Raw genomic sequence first — 17,669 nt, 5'->3', positions numbered from 1 at the left:
CGATTGTGTAGCTCCTCCTTAACAATAAGCACTTCTGCTATGCGATAGCATTGTTTTCCCTCCCACTTGCTTATCGCCTACAAGATTTGTGTTTCCTTCTTCCTCTACCAAATTCACCAAAGCCCACCCTTTGAATTTTCACTCCGAGAATACCTGGGGCTTTTTAGTGGTGGTGTCATCCCCGTTGCGGTCGTGAGTTCGCGTTGTTCGTGCTGCTACAGTCGACATTTCCGCTGGGCATTGGTAGATCTCGTGGAGGGTTCCACTACGTTGGAGTTCCGAAGATTGAAGATTGTCTTCAATTGGTATGGAACTTTGTCCTTTGTTAATTTGTTGTTCGTAGTATGCCGTTAATTAAGTTTTGATTGCATAACTATATGTTTAAATGTATATTGTTGTATTTCGGTCATTGTGAGATGGGAACGATCCGAACACGCTCATGGAATTCTAGATATATCAGAGCCAGGTTAGCATAATCCTGCATTCTTTGCCAGAGAGCTTCCTGCACTTTGTTAGTAATGTGATTTTTAAGTAAGTGAAGTATAACCTTACAACTCTCCTCAATGAGTTGCAGACATATCAATCTTTACTGAAAAGTAAGGAGAGGCAGAAGGGTGAGGCAAATGTTGCTTCATCCTTCAGGATATTCTATAGAAGTTCGACCTCAGGAACGAAGTCTGCACCTTCTGCTTCTAACTCTGCAAAGGGGAAGAAAAAGAAGGGTAGTAAGGGAAAAGGGAAGGCACCTCCTAACCCACCGCCTGTCACCCCAAGGAGGCGTCCACAGGTTGCTAAAGGAAAGTGTTTCCACTGCAACCAAGATGGACACTGGAAGAGGAACTATCCTCGATATCTGAAAGAGAAGAAAGAAGTCAAGGCTAAGGTCAAGGCCGATAAAGGTAAATGTGATTTACTTGTGCTTGAAACTTGTTTAGTGGAGAATGATGATTCTTCCTGGATAATTGATTCAGGCGCCACTAATCATGTTTGTTCTTCTTTTCAGGGGATTAGATCTTGGCGGCAGCTGGAGGCTGGTGAGATGACGATGCGAGTAGGCACCAGGCACGTCGTCTCAACTGTGGCAGTGGGAGGACTCCAGTTAGCTTTACAGAATGGGTTTTTTTGTTTTAAATGATATATATATTGTTCCTAAACTAAAAAGGAACCTTATTTCTATAAAGTGTTTATTACAATGTAATATACTGTCTCTTTTAATGTGAATAAAGCGTTTATTCATAAAGATGGTGTTTTTATTTGCATAGCAAATTTGGAATCGAATTTATATGTGTTAAGGCCGTTAGCCATTAATTTCCTCCATAATACTAAAATGTTCAGAACTGTCGTAATTCAATCAAAACATCAACGAATTTCTCCAAAAGAAAATGCCCAACTTTGGCATCTACGTTTAGGTCACAGCAATCTCAATAGGATTGAGAGATTGATGAAGAATGGACTTCTAAGTAAGTTATAAGAAAATTATTTACCTGTGTGCGAATGTTGCCTTGTGGGTAAGATGACTAAACGACCTTTTACTGGAAAAGGTTATAGAGCCAAGGAGCCTCTTGAGTACGTTCTGACCTTTGTAGTCCTATGAATGTGCGAGCCCGAGATGGATATGAGTATTTTATCAGTTTTACTGATGATTACTCTAGGTACGGGTATGTTTATCTTATGCAACGGAAGTCTGAATCCTTTGAAAAGTTTAAAGTGTTCAAGGATGAAGTTGAAAACGCATTAGATAGACGAATTAAAACACTTCGATTGAATCAAGGTGAAGAGTTTTTGGACTCGACATTCCAGGACTATTTGATAGAACATGGAATCGTTTTCTAACTTTCAGCACCGAGTACACCTCAGCAGAATGGTGTAGCGGAGAGGAGAAATAGGACCTTGTTAGACATGGTTCGCTCGATGATGAGTTACGCTTCCTTATGGGACTTGTTTTGGGGTTTCTCAGTGGAGACTGCGATGTACATACTCAACTGGGTTCCCTCCAAGAGTGTTGCAAGAACACCTCTTGAGTTAGGATTGGGCGTAAAGCTAGTTTACGTCACTTTCGCATTTGGAGTTGCCCTGCACATGTGTTTGAGGCTAATCCCAAGAAGTTGGAACACGGTCGAGGCTAATCCCAGAAATCTCCTAAGTGTTTTCACATTGACTGGTAGTGGCAACTTGGAAATTGCGTCAATTTTCGCTTGATGAACTTCCAATCCTGCTTTTGATATTTTGTGACCTAGTACAATTCCTTCTTTAACCATAAAGTGGCATTTCTCCTAGTTTAGAACGAGATTCGTTTCAACACATCTTTTCAAGACTTTTTCAAGATTTAATAAACAGGAGTCATAAGTATTGCCAAAAACTGAAAAATCATCCATAAATACCTCAACTGACTCCTCCAAGAAATCTGAAAATATTGCCATCATACACCTCTGGAAGGTGCTTGGTGTATTACAGAGTTTAAACGGCATGAGATGGAATACAAATGTGCCGAATGGGCACGTGAAAGTTGTCTTATCTTGATCTTCTGGCGCAATCGCAATTTGGTTGTACCCTGAGTAACCGTCAAGAAAACAGAAGAATTCATTCCCAGCAAGTCAATCTAACATTTGATCAATGAATGAGAGTGGAAAGTGGTCCTTTTTCGTGGCCAGATTTAATTTGCGGTAATCCATACAGATTCTCCACCCCATAGTTGTCCTTGTAGGAATTAACTCATTCTTGCTATTGGTGACGACCATCATACCCTCTTTCTTTAGAACACATTACACTGGGCTTACCCAGCTGCTATCTAATATGGGGTAAATGACGCCTACATCAAGCCACATCACTATCTCTTTCTTCACAACCTCCCTCATGGCAGGGTTCAATCGACGTTGCCTTTCTATAGATCCTGTTTTTCCTTCTTCCAGACGAATCTTATGCATACAATACGAAGGACTGATCCCCTGAACATCCACTAAGGTCCATACCAAAGCTTTTTTCGTTGTTTTTTAGCATTTGGATAAGTGCGTCCTCCTTCTCTTTGCTCAGCGAGGCAGATATAATAACCGGTAAAGTGTTATTGCCTCCTAAATAAACGTATTTGAGGTTCACTGGCAACGAATTCAACTCTAACATGGGTGGTTCTTCTAAATATGGCTTAGTACGTTGCGTTGTTCGTTCAGATAACTTGATTGTTTCAAAATCTGACTCAATTTGAATTGCGGCGCAATTCTCCTCCCACATTGCGCCGATCCCAAAGTCTTCTTCCTCTGATTCTTCTAGGGGCTCATGCCAATGTTCTTCCTACAATTCCTCAACATATTGACAATTTTCCATATTACTCGGGTATTTCAACGCATTGAAAACATTGAACTTAACTTATTGATCGTCAACCCTGATGGTGAGTTCTCCTTTTTGTACATCGATCAGTGCTCGCCTTGTTGCAAGAAATGAGTGACCCAAGATGATAGGCACCCCAACATCAGCTTCATAGTCTAATATGATAAAGTCAGTAGGGAAGATGAACTTATCTACTTGCACAAGTACATCCTCTATTTTACCCTCGGGATGCGTTATTGATCTATCGGCCAACTGCAATGTATTTGTGGTTGGTCTTGTATTGCCGATATTTAGCTTTTTGAAGATTGACAAGGGCATTAGGTTTATACTTGCCCCCAAGTCACACAGGGAATTTTCGACTTCTTTTCCCCCTATCGAGCATGCCAATGTGAAACTCCCAGGATCTTTCATTTTAGTAGGGATGTTGTTTTGAAACAACGCACTGCACTCATATGTTAATGCGACCATTTCATTTTTCCCGATCTTCCTCTTGTTGGCAAGTATGTCCTTGAGGAATTTCACATAGCTTGGCATCTGTTCCAAAGCTTCTATTAAGGGAATGTTGATCTGTAGTTGTCGAAGAACATCCAGGAACCTCTGGAATTGTTTGCTGTCATCTTTCTTCCTCAGCCTGGATAGGAAAGGTGGAGAATCCCGCCGTACTTCCTGTTTAATTGGCTGTTCATTGAGGTCCTGTGCTTGCTGTGTTTTAGGAGCTAGAGGTTGCGGTGATTTTGAATTTAAGTCTTGTTGAGATTCATCCTTTGTAGATGTACTTTCCTCTGATTTAGTAATTCTTTCATTTACGGTTGAATGGTCATCGTTCATAGTTAAGTCTATTGGTCTTATTACGGAATCCGGTACTGGTGGCATGGGGACTGTTGTCTTGCCACTTCTCAATGTCACTGCTTGACATTTCTCTTTACCACATGGCCCCGATGCTCCCGAGTTGCTAGGCAGCATACCAAGCACTTTATTCTTAAGTTCGATCGCAAGCTGTTCAATCTGCTCCTCCAAATTTCTAAGGGAGGATGCTTGTGATTGCTTAGTTGCCTCATTCTTCTCAATATAGTGTTTCAATAATGTTTCCAAAGATGAGGTACTGTAAGAGGTGTCAAAAAAGAACGGTTGGTCATAGGGTGGTATACTCTGAAGATTACTTGGGTTGTGATTCTGAGTAATGAAAACTAGAGGATTGCCTCGATTCCTATGATGACTGTTCTGATGATTACCTTGGCCTCCCTGGTTGTGATTCCCGCCCCAACTGAAAGTTGGGTGATTCCGCCATCCAGGGTTGTAGGTGTTGCCGAACGATTCGTTGTGAATAGAGTATACGGATTGTTGATTCAACGGGTAGACTTCCACAGAATGTCCCTCTTCACATTGAACACATTGGCTTGCGTTGAACCTTGAGAGAGATGTCCTTGTTGAATAGCCATAGTCTGAAGGAGCATGGTCATTGTGGTCATCTGGTCTACCAGGGTGTTCATTGTATCAGCTTGTACAATGGCACCTTCTGCTCGTCTTTGCTCTGAACCTCTTTCCTCATACCCGTTATCTAACCACTCATCTGTATTTCGCAAAATGCGATCTAAGATGACCTTTTCTTCCGTATACGTCTTGTCCATTAATTCTCCTGCCGCAGAGGTATCAATAATTGCTTGCGTTGGTTCCAAGCCATTATAAAAAGTCTCCATCAGAATGCAATCGGGAATCCCGATGTACGGACAGTTTGTTCACTAATTGCTTGAATCGCACCCAGGCGGTGCTCAAAGTTTCATAACCCTTCTGTTCAAAATTCAACACATCCCTTCGTCTCCTTGCGTTGACGGTTGGAGGGAATAATTTATTCATAAATCTCTCGATCAACTGATCCCATGCGTTGATTTCAGTTGGCTCTAATGACTGAGCCCATCTCTTTGTCTCATCCCACAGTGTATACAGGAAGAGATACAATCTAATTCCTTCTGAAGTCACACCAGGTATGGAGAATGCTTGCATATTTCTTCGAAGCAGGTCAAACGAGCATGTGGGTCTTCTCCTTGTAAACCTCTGAAGCATTATCGGTCTTATCTCAAAACCTACATTCTCCTCAACCATGGGTCTTGAAATTCCGGGCGAGAAGTTATAAAAATTTGATGCCGCATAGTTCCTCATAGGGATGTTGCGGTCGGCAGAAAGAAATATAGGGTCTTGCACTGGCCAATTTCCCACTTAATTCTCTTCGGGTGCCTCATTATTATTAGCCATGTTTCTTTTATGCCTAACTTGGTCCTGATGTGCTCTTGCACGAAAAATACACCTGATCTCTGGGTCAGCTTAGAATTTCTGGATCAATTCCAGTACTCATAAACCATCAGACTGCTCTTCGCGATAAACAGCCAATACAAAGAGATCTGTCCTACAAAATATCACAAAAGTACTCAACACTAACCATTACCAATCCCTGGCAATGGTGCCATAAACTTGACACGATATTTTTTATATCTTACAGAATGTGAACAAATATGAATATGAATGAATGAACAACAAGCTCATGTCACTGGCAACGATGCCATAACTTGTAACGATTTAAAAATGGAATGTTATACTTTATGCTGTGTTATTGCTTATGCACACTTTATGCGATACTACATCTAAATATATGTGTTGTTAATGACATGCTCGTAGTATGTGATGTAGTAATATGTGTCACAAGTTTCCTTGCGCTGAAACCAAGTATAATTCCAACGCAGGTTTCTCAGAATAATCCGAGGTCGAACACAGAGATTGTTTTCGTCAATGCATTACTTTTGTGATACATGCGACTGGTTTTTATCAATGAATAAAGAATTGGGTTTATACAGGAACTTAAATTGTGATGAAATAAAATTACGTCGATAAAATAAAATTACGTTAATAAGTAAAGTCCTAAACTAATATGATACAAGATACAAGATACATGATACATGATACTGAGGTCGAGACTGACTGTGAAGTTATACAAAGAATCGTGGTATGCGATGGCAATTCTTTATGGACGAAGCAGAAAGAGAAAGAGTAAATAGTAAAAACATCGCAAGTTTGTTAATTGCGTTAAAGATGCAACTAAGGTTCCGTTTTCCCTTGGCGTACACCTCTCGGTGATTGGTCGTGTTCCCATATCTCTATGGTAAAACAGGGATAAACGTGATGAATGCAAAGTTATTTCCATCTTTGGAAATACTTCTTGCTTTAGTTAACGCATTCTTCCAACCTTCTCTCAATAGGCGGAATAACATCTTCACTTCTGCTCTCACAAGTGAAGATACCGTCGAGCATGCTTTAGCTAAACTTAATTATTTCCTTAACACAAATTAATTTACTCACTTATTTCTGGCTAATTACCCAGGAAATTAGGAAAACACCATGGAAAAAATGGATTATGGATGAACGAAAATAGACAGAGAGATGACAATGGTGATGGTCATAACATTTAATACTAAGATTAAGCGTTCGATACATGGCGTGAATGAAAGATTAGAGAAGATGAATACAGATGATGAAATAGAGATTAGAAACAAATACAGAAAGAGTGTCAATGTCTTGACATAGATCCTGAACGGAGATTATGCTTGCCGGAGTGTGAAAATGGTGGAGAGGAAAGCTTCCCTCTCAAGCTTGCTTTCCTGGTAAAGTGACCTTCGTACAGAACTTCAAGTACGGGGATTGGAAAGATTCTTTGCTCGGAGACTCACCTCTCGGCCTTGTCTCATGGTTCTACCTGGATCTACTCTACACAGTCGCTTCAGACCAGTCTCTCTCTCAAAATTAGTATATGCACGTCTCTATGTATTCATGTATGTTTTTCAGTGAATTTGCAGAAGCTATTTATAGGCGAAGCTTGACTCTTTGCAATTGTGGTCCCCACTATATGGTTAAGGTAGTTCCTGAAATGGCGGAATGAGAAATTCCTTCTGTTACACAATCAACCCGTTAGAAATGCACAACTGAAAGTTGTACATATGTCAGAATCCTCTGCAAATGCGTTGCTCTTTACATCTTCGATCTATCGCCGCATGCTCGCTAAGCTCTTGATTGATTGTCACATGCGCCGTCATTGCGTTGATCATCTCTTCATTCTTGAATGATGGGCACAATGCATCGTAGATGCGTTGTTCTTTTTTACCTTTGAGCATACATATGCGGTGACTGATTTCCTACAAAACAGAAACTGAAACATTCTATTCTACCATCGCAATGGTGTTAGTGGGTGTATTGACGACATTTTATAATTCTCGCATTTATTAGCCAATTTCTATACTATCGACGCAATTTTTCTTTCTTTTTGCCGCAATATCAAAATAAAACAGTATAAATAATTCGTATTTCTACAAGTTATCACTTTTGAGAGTGACACCAAAAAGTTGTGATTAATGGGTCCTCCATGAGTTTTGACCCACATGGAACAACTCTTGATGGCCATGGTTGACCCATGTAGGCCAGGTCATGGATTAGACATGGCTCTTTTTTGATCTTGGGGTCGGCCATCTCGAGCTTCTACCTTTGTCTTTGGACTTTCTATCAACATTGTGATTCACCATCTTGGCCGATCTCAATATGTCCACCTAATTTGGCTCCCAAATCCAATTTCTTGAGTCTCCTTAATTTGCTAATGGATAATATTTTATATATGAGAAATATATGGATACATCCCAATATGCACTCATCTTTGTGTATCCTATTCTAACTACGAAAACACAAATTCAAAATTCAAAATCTTTTGAAAAAGAATTAAAACAAGGATTGTCATATAGCAACCTATTATTAGATAATTTGATGAGATGTACAAAGATGGTCGTAGCCTAGGTTACCCTAAGTATTTTTTATATTTTTACGTATTTTCAAGAAAGATTAATCCATATTTTTTGTGGAATATTGTTGAAATCTTTTTTCGAGGATGAATTTGTAGCCTCTTTTACAATTATATATCATTAAGGTTGTCTTTTTCTGATGGCAACCACAAGGTTGGAATCCAATCGATTTAGGAGTTTGAGTCAATAAGTTAGAGAAATATAAATATTCATGGGATTTTTTTTTTAACTCTCTCAGGATCAGGAACTTCAAAAAATTAATCGTAATTTTAAAAATTCAGTAAGTTTGTCCATATAATTAAAAAGGTCAAAGCGAGTATCAACTAGCATCTTGTTGATTAGCGACTAAGATTCCTAAGATTCCTGTTGGTTTGAATCCCTCGACTCTTATTATAAAAACGAAATATATAAAATTAGAAGTCGTGTCATTTATAAGTTAGATAATTGATGATAGAGTTGATTATTTTATTTTATTTAGTTGATACCTATTAAACTATATTTAGATCGATAATGATAGTATTAATTAATTAAATATAGGTTAAATTACAAACTTGGTACTTATGATTTGAATAAAGTTAAAATTTAGTCTCGAAAATGAAATCTATGGAGAAAATAAATGTTGTAAAAGAAAATCAGTGTCTCAATATTTGTTAACAAAGAAGAAAGATGAAAATGTATGAGAAAATTAAATTCAAAGTAGAAAAAATTGGGTGTTACAAACTTAAAATACATGGGACGTCACCCTACAAAGGTGAAGGTAAAGTAATTGATATAATTTACAAAATTAAAAGCGCCATTAAAACATAAACTTACATAATTTAAAAAACAAAAAAACCTTAAAATCAAATCCAACAATAAAATAAAGAACGTGAAACATTAAATTTAAAAATTAAAATGTGATAAAGAAAAAACTCATAATTCCCTATTAAAAAGTTAGAATTTAGTAATTTTGGTTTGATAAAGCTTCATGAGTTCGATAGAACCTTCATAAATAGTCCCTACGACAAAGAGACTATTTATGAAGATTTTATCCATCCATGAAGATGAACTTTTAATTAGGAAAAAATATCTTTTTTTTTTTTTTGGAAGAAGTATTGTAATTAAAATGTAAGGTGGGGAAATCGAATCTCAAACCACGAGGTTGATAGTATGAACATTATTTCAGTTGAGCTACGCTCTTATTGACAACCATAGAGTTAGGAATGTTTTGAGTACACTTCTTGAGCAACTAACTAGGTCTACACTTTAGTGTTAATGTATTTTAATAATTTGAAGATCATTGTAATAAATATATTAATTAGGTCTCACTATTTTCATCACTTTTTAAATTAAGAGACCTTGAACTCAATAAATAAAAGTGAGTATTTAATGAAAAATTGATGTTAAAAATGTAAAATCTTGAAACCGAGGGACCAAATTAAAATAAAACCAAACCTCAAGGGTAAAATTACAATATTTATAAACTGAGGTATGACCAAATTGAAACTAAACTCAAATATTAATTAAAGACTAAATGTGTAACATTTTGAAATCTAGGAATCGAATAAAAACGAGGTCCGAACTCTAAAAAGGTATTTTTCTCTTCTAAATTAAAGCATCGGAATTAAATTCTAACTTATTACAAACATGGGATGAAATTTAGGATTTAACCCTAATTAAAAGCTTTGAGGAGAGAGAAAACATAAACATCCGATATTTAAATATCCATGAAAAAGTGCATAAACATCCGATAATGACTGAAATAGGGGTATTATGGTGTGGGGAAAATTATTTGATTGATAAACCATTAATGGTTTTGGTTAGAAATTTAGAATATACTTTGAAATGGGCCACTGAATTAAGGACGGTAGTTGAAATAATTGATTGTGGAAACCCAACATTCTTCCTGCCATAACAGATATATATGAGTTGTTAACATCCCAAGTTTTAATGAATTTTCTTTTTCAAAACCACAATGGAATGACATTCATACTCAACTTTCTATCCAAAAATAAAGGGTGCCTTTATTATCAATATTAACTATGATTGTTGCCTTCACACCTATATGATAGGGATTTTTCACACAACCTCGGTCTCTCATTTTCTTCAAATCTAAGTCTTTTAGAGCGGTTTGAGACGTTGAGATGATATAAGATGTGGGAAGTTCTGATGTCTGGAGAGTTTTGATGTTTGAGGAGTTTTGATCGAGTATGATCAAGTATGTTCAAGCACTGAGATGATATATAATATACGGAAGGAAAATGACGGTCAAATACGAAACATGTTCCGAAAATGGGCCCACAAATAATTAAAATTAATGAGATAGGATAATAGGCCTTCAAACACTTGATATGATATAGGATGTAGGGATATACATCTCATATTAGGCTCCCAAACAACCCTGAGATTATATATATATATATGTATGTATGTATGTATGTATGTATGTATGTATGTATGTATATATATATATATATATATATGTATGTATGTATTTGGTACTCTATATAAATTCGTAAAAAGTTAGATAATCTGATAAAACTGAACTGGTTAAGACATTATATTCTTAATTCAAAAGTTAGAGGTTCATAAATAAACTCTCGATAAAAAAAAAAAAAAAAAATTTGAGATTTGAATCTTTCACTCTCACGTGTGTTGGAAAAAAATCCTTCACTACTATTGTTGGAATAACAAAAAAAAAATATTTTAGAATTTGAAAATAAAATGCACTTCAAATATAAATAAATATTTAAAAGTATTTATACTTTATAGCAAAAAGTTTTAAAAATATAAAGAATTTTTTGAATTTTTTGTTAAAAAGTGTAAACGTTTTTTGGATTTTTCTATTTATAAGAATTTCTCAAATAAGAAATACAAGAATTTACATGGAACACTCCAAACTCGAAGAAAAACTCTGACATACCATAAAGAAATATATTATATAAAAATTATTACAATATCACATATAGAATAATTATCTACCTCATCACAATTATAAAAACACTTTCTTATCACCCACACACCCTTTCTTCTCACTTCAAAATAAACAAGGAATTTAACTCTATAAAAGAGAATTTAACTAGAATTAGCATACTAAAACATAGGTATTTCTAATCAGACAATTATTTTGGAAACAAAATCAAAGACTCCTTTTATATTTTACTTGGAATTCATCACTTTCTTGAATCGATGTCAAAATAACTATTCTTCTAATATTTTTGTCAAAATTCTGTTTGTTGAAGTTAAAAGAAATAAAATAACATAAAAGAGTTGGATATTAGATTCTCTCCCTTCCATGTTGTTAGAATTCATCAATGAAGAAGTGATCATCTATTTATATAAAAAAAGGAAAAGAAAGGTAATCGGTTGGAATTTTTTTTAGTACACTAGAAGCTTCCACTTCTAGAAAGTAATTGCTTGATGCTTTTCATTACAAAGATCACATTAAATATAACAACGAATTGAGCATAAAAGGAAAATGTACTCCAATGATATTACAATTAGAGGCACAAATTATGAAAAAAAAAAATGTACAGTTATAATGTTTGTAATTAGAGCCACAATTATGTTTAGGACATTCTGCAAGGATATGTATATATATATATATGAAAAATATTTGGGTGTAGTTTGTTCATCCCTTGTTGCACTCAATTAAAAATTGACATCTGTCAAATTTTTCTTAAAAAAAGTAATTATTTTTTCTTATTTATGTAAAAAAAAATGAGTATGAAACTTAAGTATAGTCTAGGCTGTATCTAAATATTACTTTATATAATTTGTCCGAATGGTCAGAATGAAAACATGTTAAAAACGAGATACATTTAGAATTATAACTACATGTGTTTAGGAGGGGAATATGGATAGTCTTTGTCCTATTTATATTTGTATTCTATTCATAGTTAACTAATAGATTTGTTTAAGAGGTGATTTGGTTTAAGGTTTTATAGATGTCTAAAAAAATTATTTGAAATTACAGAATAAGATTGCTAGGAATAAGAGAGAAAACCCACCATTTTAGAAGTGTAAAGAAAACCCTTGTCATAGAAAAAGATGATGTGTGAGAATAACTTATTTCTCGACAAAATGTTGAAAACTGAACAAACAAGAGCTTAGAATGTATGTGTCAAATTATCATTTAAAAGACCCTTTGAGTAACCAAATGACCAATAAAAGAAAAAAAATGTTCGATACTCTCTCAATATATTTAATATAACGGTGGATAAGAGGATACAATGCATGTCCTATTGTAGGAGGACGAGAAAATTATTTCAATATATTTTTTTTGTACACCTAAGAAAAGGTAACTTTTTGTTTTGAAAAATAAGAAAACGGAAACTTAGTCACACATATATACTATTAGGCACCTCCCATATCTTATAAAAATATATTCGGGTACATCTTGGGTTGTATTTATTATCTTTATGTAACAGTTCACTCAAGTGATCCAATCACATATTATCACATGGCAAACTTCTCTTTTTCTAATTTTTTTTCTTTATAATTGTAGGAGATTTAATAGAGATAGCACCCAAATATTATCCTTTGGTATAATCAATCATACTAATATACAACTTAATAACAAAGAACACATTTACATAGATGAATTATGATGGTTTAGAAACGTAAGAATAGTGTCATTGTCCCACATCAATTAGATAAGAGAAAATAACGATGAATAATAACACCTTATCTCGATTGTTTCTAGATCTTTCACCTAAAACTAAAAAAGGTCACGAGAGTTTAGAATAATAATGCTTACCCTTCACTTCGTACCTATGTATCTTCAAATTTTTAATAGTGGTGAATAAGAAGATACCACGATAAAGTGAATAATTATAATTCAAATGTTTATTCCGAAAGTTGAGAGATATTATAGGAATTATAATATGGAAATATGAAGAGCTGGTTTGTTGTAATATCCAATGATCTTACTGTATATTGAAGCTTATATTCGTCAGCCTTGGAGAATAAGGACGAGGAAGCGGGCGTGTGGCGAGAGCGCGATGGGGTGGCGGTGGAAGAGGCAGCAGCGACGCCGACGACCCTTGTGATCTGAAACTTAACCCTCCAACTTTAGTCTCATCCTCCGACCTTTTAACTGCCACCAACGACTCAGAGTTATAATCACAGTAGTTGGACTTCCCATTCATCTTGCGCCCATACTTATTATTATCTTCAGCAACTCTCACTGCTTTCTCACTTTTACACCCTAAAATACTACTCGGCCGCCGCTTCTGAACAACCTCTTTGTTCACATTAACCCTCATCGGCAGCGACGGCGCCACCACTCTGGTCGGACTAGTAGTGGAGAGGCGCCGCTCATCGAAGTCGAGTGCACTGGCTGTGACCACGCTCCAGTCGACGCTCGCTTCGCTGGGTGCGTAACAAGAGGCGGTTGGAGAGTGGAATGGATTGGTTTGCTTTGTAAGGCTTTCGATCTCGAACAAGTCGGAGCTGCAATCGCTATTCACTTCGTCTTCGTTGTAAAATACTCCTGATCCTAAGCTGTTGTTGTTGTTGTTTGTGTGATCCCAAGAAAGCATGGCTAGCCTTTTCTCCAGGCTGATTGGTTTATTGTTTCTGAGCCTTCCCATCACAGGCGAACCGAAAACCTCTAACGACTTTCTCTCTCCGACTTCCTCAGGTTCTTGGAAATGGATCATTTTTAGCGACGATGACGATGCTGCCGTTGGGAAGCCTCGAAACGATGGCGTTTCTCTCTCGAATATATTATTATTATTATTATTATTATTATTACTCCGAGTTGGTTTTGTTGTGACTGCATTGCTGAAACTGATTTCACCCACGTCTTCAACCGCACTTTTTTCGCTGCTCGAACAACACATGCAATAGCCAAAAGTGTTGGATAGAAAGCTCTTGTTGTGATTACTACTACTACTCCTCTTCTGGAGTGAATAATTATTGTTGGCAATAGTTGTTGAATTTTTTACGACGTTCAATAAAGGCCTTTGGCTGTTGATACTACTCGATTCGGAGCCAACGCTCGGAGTTCCAAGCCTTGGCTTTGGCAGCTTCAAGGATTCCTCCAAAAGATTATGTTGCTGATGAGCGGCAAGTACAAGAAGTTTGTCAAGCTTTTGAGCTGATCTTTCGGTGCGGGTGCCATCATTCTCAATTCCGCCATTGAAGTACTTTTCGGCTCCAAAAATTCCAATCTCTCCATCTTCATGGCCTCCACTACCTGGAATTGTGTTAGAGCTTTTCAGGTACCGAGTGGACTCAGTGAGTTTGTGGATGATGAAGGTATGGTCTTCTTTGTAGGAGGAGGGGTCGCCGTAAACTCCAATATTATTATTGTTGTTGTCAATATGGGTATCAAAAGGCAATGTTTTAGTTGATATGGAGCTGAAGATATCCATTTAAGGAGGAGAATTTGAAAAGTGGATACCAAAGTAAAAGGAGAGACCAATACAAAGAAACCAAAGGAGCTTCTTCTTTCAAAGATAAGGCAGAGATGAGAGAGTTTGTATATTATTTGAGCATTGAGAAATGAGAGGGAACAAAGTTGGTTCTATAAGAAGAAGAAGAAGAAGAGTTGGGAGAGATTTTTAAGGCAGTATTGAAGGGAGGACCAATATACTTTTGGCCATACCGACAGTGCATTTAATTTTTCTTTTACACAACACATATATTATAAATTTGTTTTCTCTTCCTACCTTTACTCCATGTTCTCTCTCTCTTTTTTTTTTTGACAGCTATAAGATTTCGAAATATGCTATAATTGTCTCACAGCTTAGATCTTATCATATTGTGGTATGAAAAAACCTAAATCGTTTAGTGGATCAAAAATCAATCATCATCTAAATATTTTTTCTGAGAAATATGGATTAGTCGTACATCAGAATATCTCAATTACATTCATACATTCTTAACATTCTCATCATATCCCACTACCCAATTCATTGATGAAAAAAAAAAAGTACAAAGGGACCGTGGGTTTAGTTCAAAATGAGTTGATCTGGGCTAAAGAGAAGCCCTTAAGAACTAAGCAGAAAATTGCATAAAGGCGACCAGGTTCAAGGAGATGGATGAAGGGTCGTAATCTTAAAACAACTTTGGTCGATTTTGTTAGGGTTGATGCCCTAAATCACGTGGGTTTTATAGTTTGTAATTGTACTGTACAAACAATTTATTTATCTAATAAAATAAGAGGTATTTTATTTGACATTTAGTAGCATTAACCCACAAAACTAATAAACTAAAATCCAAGGTTATCACTTATTACTTAAACATGTATGTGGAGACATACAAATGGATCATCTTTAAGTGATAACCTAAACGGTATGTAGTAGATGGATAAGGTCGTGTATCTTGTCTGGGTGACACTATAAATACGACCAACTTTGTAGTTGTTACAATTCTTGTAAAGTGCTACAAATGATCTGATCCTGATCATTCATGTGCATACATGTGAGCAGAGATGTTAACGCACCATTGATTGGTTATTTCCAATAGACACATAAATATATCAAAAATTGGAAAAATGGAGCTGTCGGTCTTTAGTGGAGTGAGTGGCAGTTAGCGGCAGTTAATGGAAGTTGGTTAATTTAATTAAAGAGTTTAATTAATTAATCAAGTAGCATTGGAGCTTCAATCTATAGGTCCATAAGATCCCGTTAGTAGCTCACTTGGGATAAATAAGAATTGAATTATTTTTGGATTAATTTGAATAGTTTAAATTAATTGAGAGAATTAATTATATATGATATAATTCATAAAAAAATAATTATATATGATATAATTAATATAATGTATATGATACATTATAATATAAAATTTTATTTGAGAGAAAATAAATATTTGAATTTGATTCAAATATTGTTTATATGAATGTGATTTACATAAAAATTCTAGGTTAAATTTAATATGAAGTTGATTCATATTAAATACTATAGATTAAATGAAAGAATAATAATCTATAGGTTATATTATATATAATATAATATAAATTGTAGGTTATGTGTTATATTTGATATATATGTTTATATTTATATTAAATTAAATTCATTATTTGAATTTAAATCAATCTAAATTTGGGGAGGGAGTTTTCGTAACTCTCTCAACCCACTCTCTCATTGTTAGGGTTGATGTTCTAAATCTCGTAGGGTTCTATAGTTTTATGTACAAACATCTTATTTATTTAATAAAATATATGATGTTTTATTTCAATTTTAGTTGCACTAACCAGAAATCAATAAACTAACATCCAATGTTATCTTGTAGCTTAAACATGTATATAGAGGCATACGAGTGGACAACGTTTAGGTGATAACCTAAATGGCCTATAGTAGATGGATAAGGCTGGATACCTTATCCTGGTGACACTACGAGTATGACCTGCTTTGTAGATATTACAATCGTTGTAAAGTGCTACAAATGATCTGATCCTGATCATTCATGTGGAGATATATGAGCGGGAATATTCTATACAAAGGAGTTTGTATAAGACCAGACCACAAAATGTTTAGTCTTATTATATAATGCCGATGTTACAATCATTGTAAAGTGCTACAAATGACCTGATGCTGATCATTCATGTGGAGACATGTGAGCGGGAATATTCTATACAAAGGAGCTTGTATAAGACCGAACCACAAAATGTATAGTCTTATTATATAATGCCAATCATAATAGAAACTTACATTTCACCAGGATGACCATAAGTAACATGATTTGAATCTTGAGTGAGTTGTGAACTCCTGCTTATGAAGGTGATCCTTTGATTTGTATGAATGAGAGTGACCAGATCGCCGACAAATAAGCCTACCATTTTGGGGATTCGTCTAATTGGGGAACTAGCAACGCAACTACAAATGAAGGAATTCACTCCTTTTCTATAGTTAGAGTGAGTAGAGAAATAGCTCCTTTAAGAGCTAATTTCGGAGCTTGAACAATGTGGCACCATACCCTCTCCTGGTCTTAGAGGGGTTCGATCATAGTTGGACTATGACTTATTGTTCATTATAGGGATCAATGATACTTAAAGAGTTAGATGTAACTACGGGGGCAAAATGATAATTTTGGTTTAGTTGTACTTACGAGCAATTTGTGAAGGGTTAACACACTATTGATTGGTTATATCCAATGGACACAAAAATATATCAATAGTGGAAAAAGTGCAGTTGTCGATTTTTAGTGGAGTGAGCGGCAGTTAATGGAAGTTGGTTAATTTAATTACAGAGTTTAATTAATTAATCAAGTAGCATTGGAGCTTCAATCTATAGGTCCATAAGGTCCCCTTCGTAGCTCACTTGGAATAAACAAGAATCGAATTATTTTTGGATTAATTTGAATAGTTTAAATTAATTGAGGGAATTAATTATATATGGTATAATTCATATAAAATTAATTATATACGATATAACTAATATAATGTATATGATATATTATAATATAAAATTTTATTTGAGAGAAAATAAATATTTGAATTTGATTCAAATATTGTTTATATGAACGTGATTCACATAAAAATTATTGGTTAAATTTAATATGAATTTGATTCATATTAAATACTAT

The 17,669-nt window shown here is 35.3% G+C and overlaps 1 protein-coding gene across 1 annotated transcript; it reads right to left on the bottom strand.

Annotated features, from left to right (window-relative positions):
- Positions 1 to 12,745: 12,745 nt before the first annotated feature.
- LOC120079361 (protein PHYTOCHROME KINASE SUBSTRATE 1-like) lies at positions 12,746 to 14,861 on the bottom strand. The gene has a single exon (XM_039033522.2). It carries the CDS (start codon positions 14,510 to 14,512, stop codon positions 13,061 to 13,063), a length of 1,452 nt encoding a protein of 483 aa, XP_038889450.1. The 5' UTR covers positions 14,513 to 14,861; the 3' UTR covers positions 12,746 to 13,060.
- Between the last annotated feature and the right edge of the window lie 2,808 nt (positions 14,862 to 17,669).

The sequence above is a fragment of the Benincasa hispida genome, chromosome 6 (genome assembly GCF_027475165.1).
Source record: "Benincasa hispida cultivar pf3 chromosome 6, pf3_genome.v1.1, whole genome shotgun sequence".
Classification (NCBI taxonomy): domain Eukaryota; kingdom Viridiplantae; phylum Streptophyta; class Magnoliopsida; order Cucurbitales; family Cucurbitaceae; genus Benincasa; species Benincasa hispida.
Note: the sequence above shows the minus strand (reverse complement) of the source record. Positions and strands in the feature narration are given on the sequence as shown.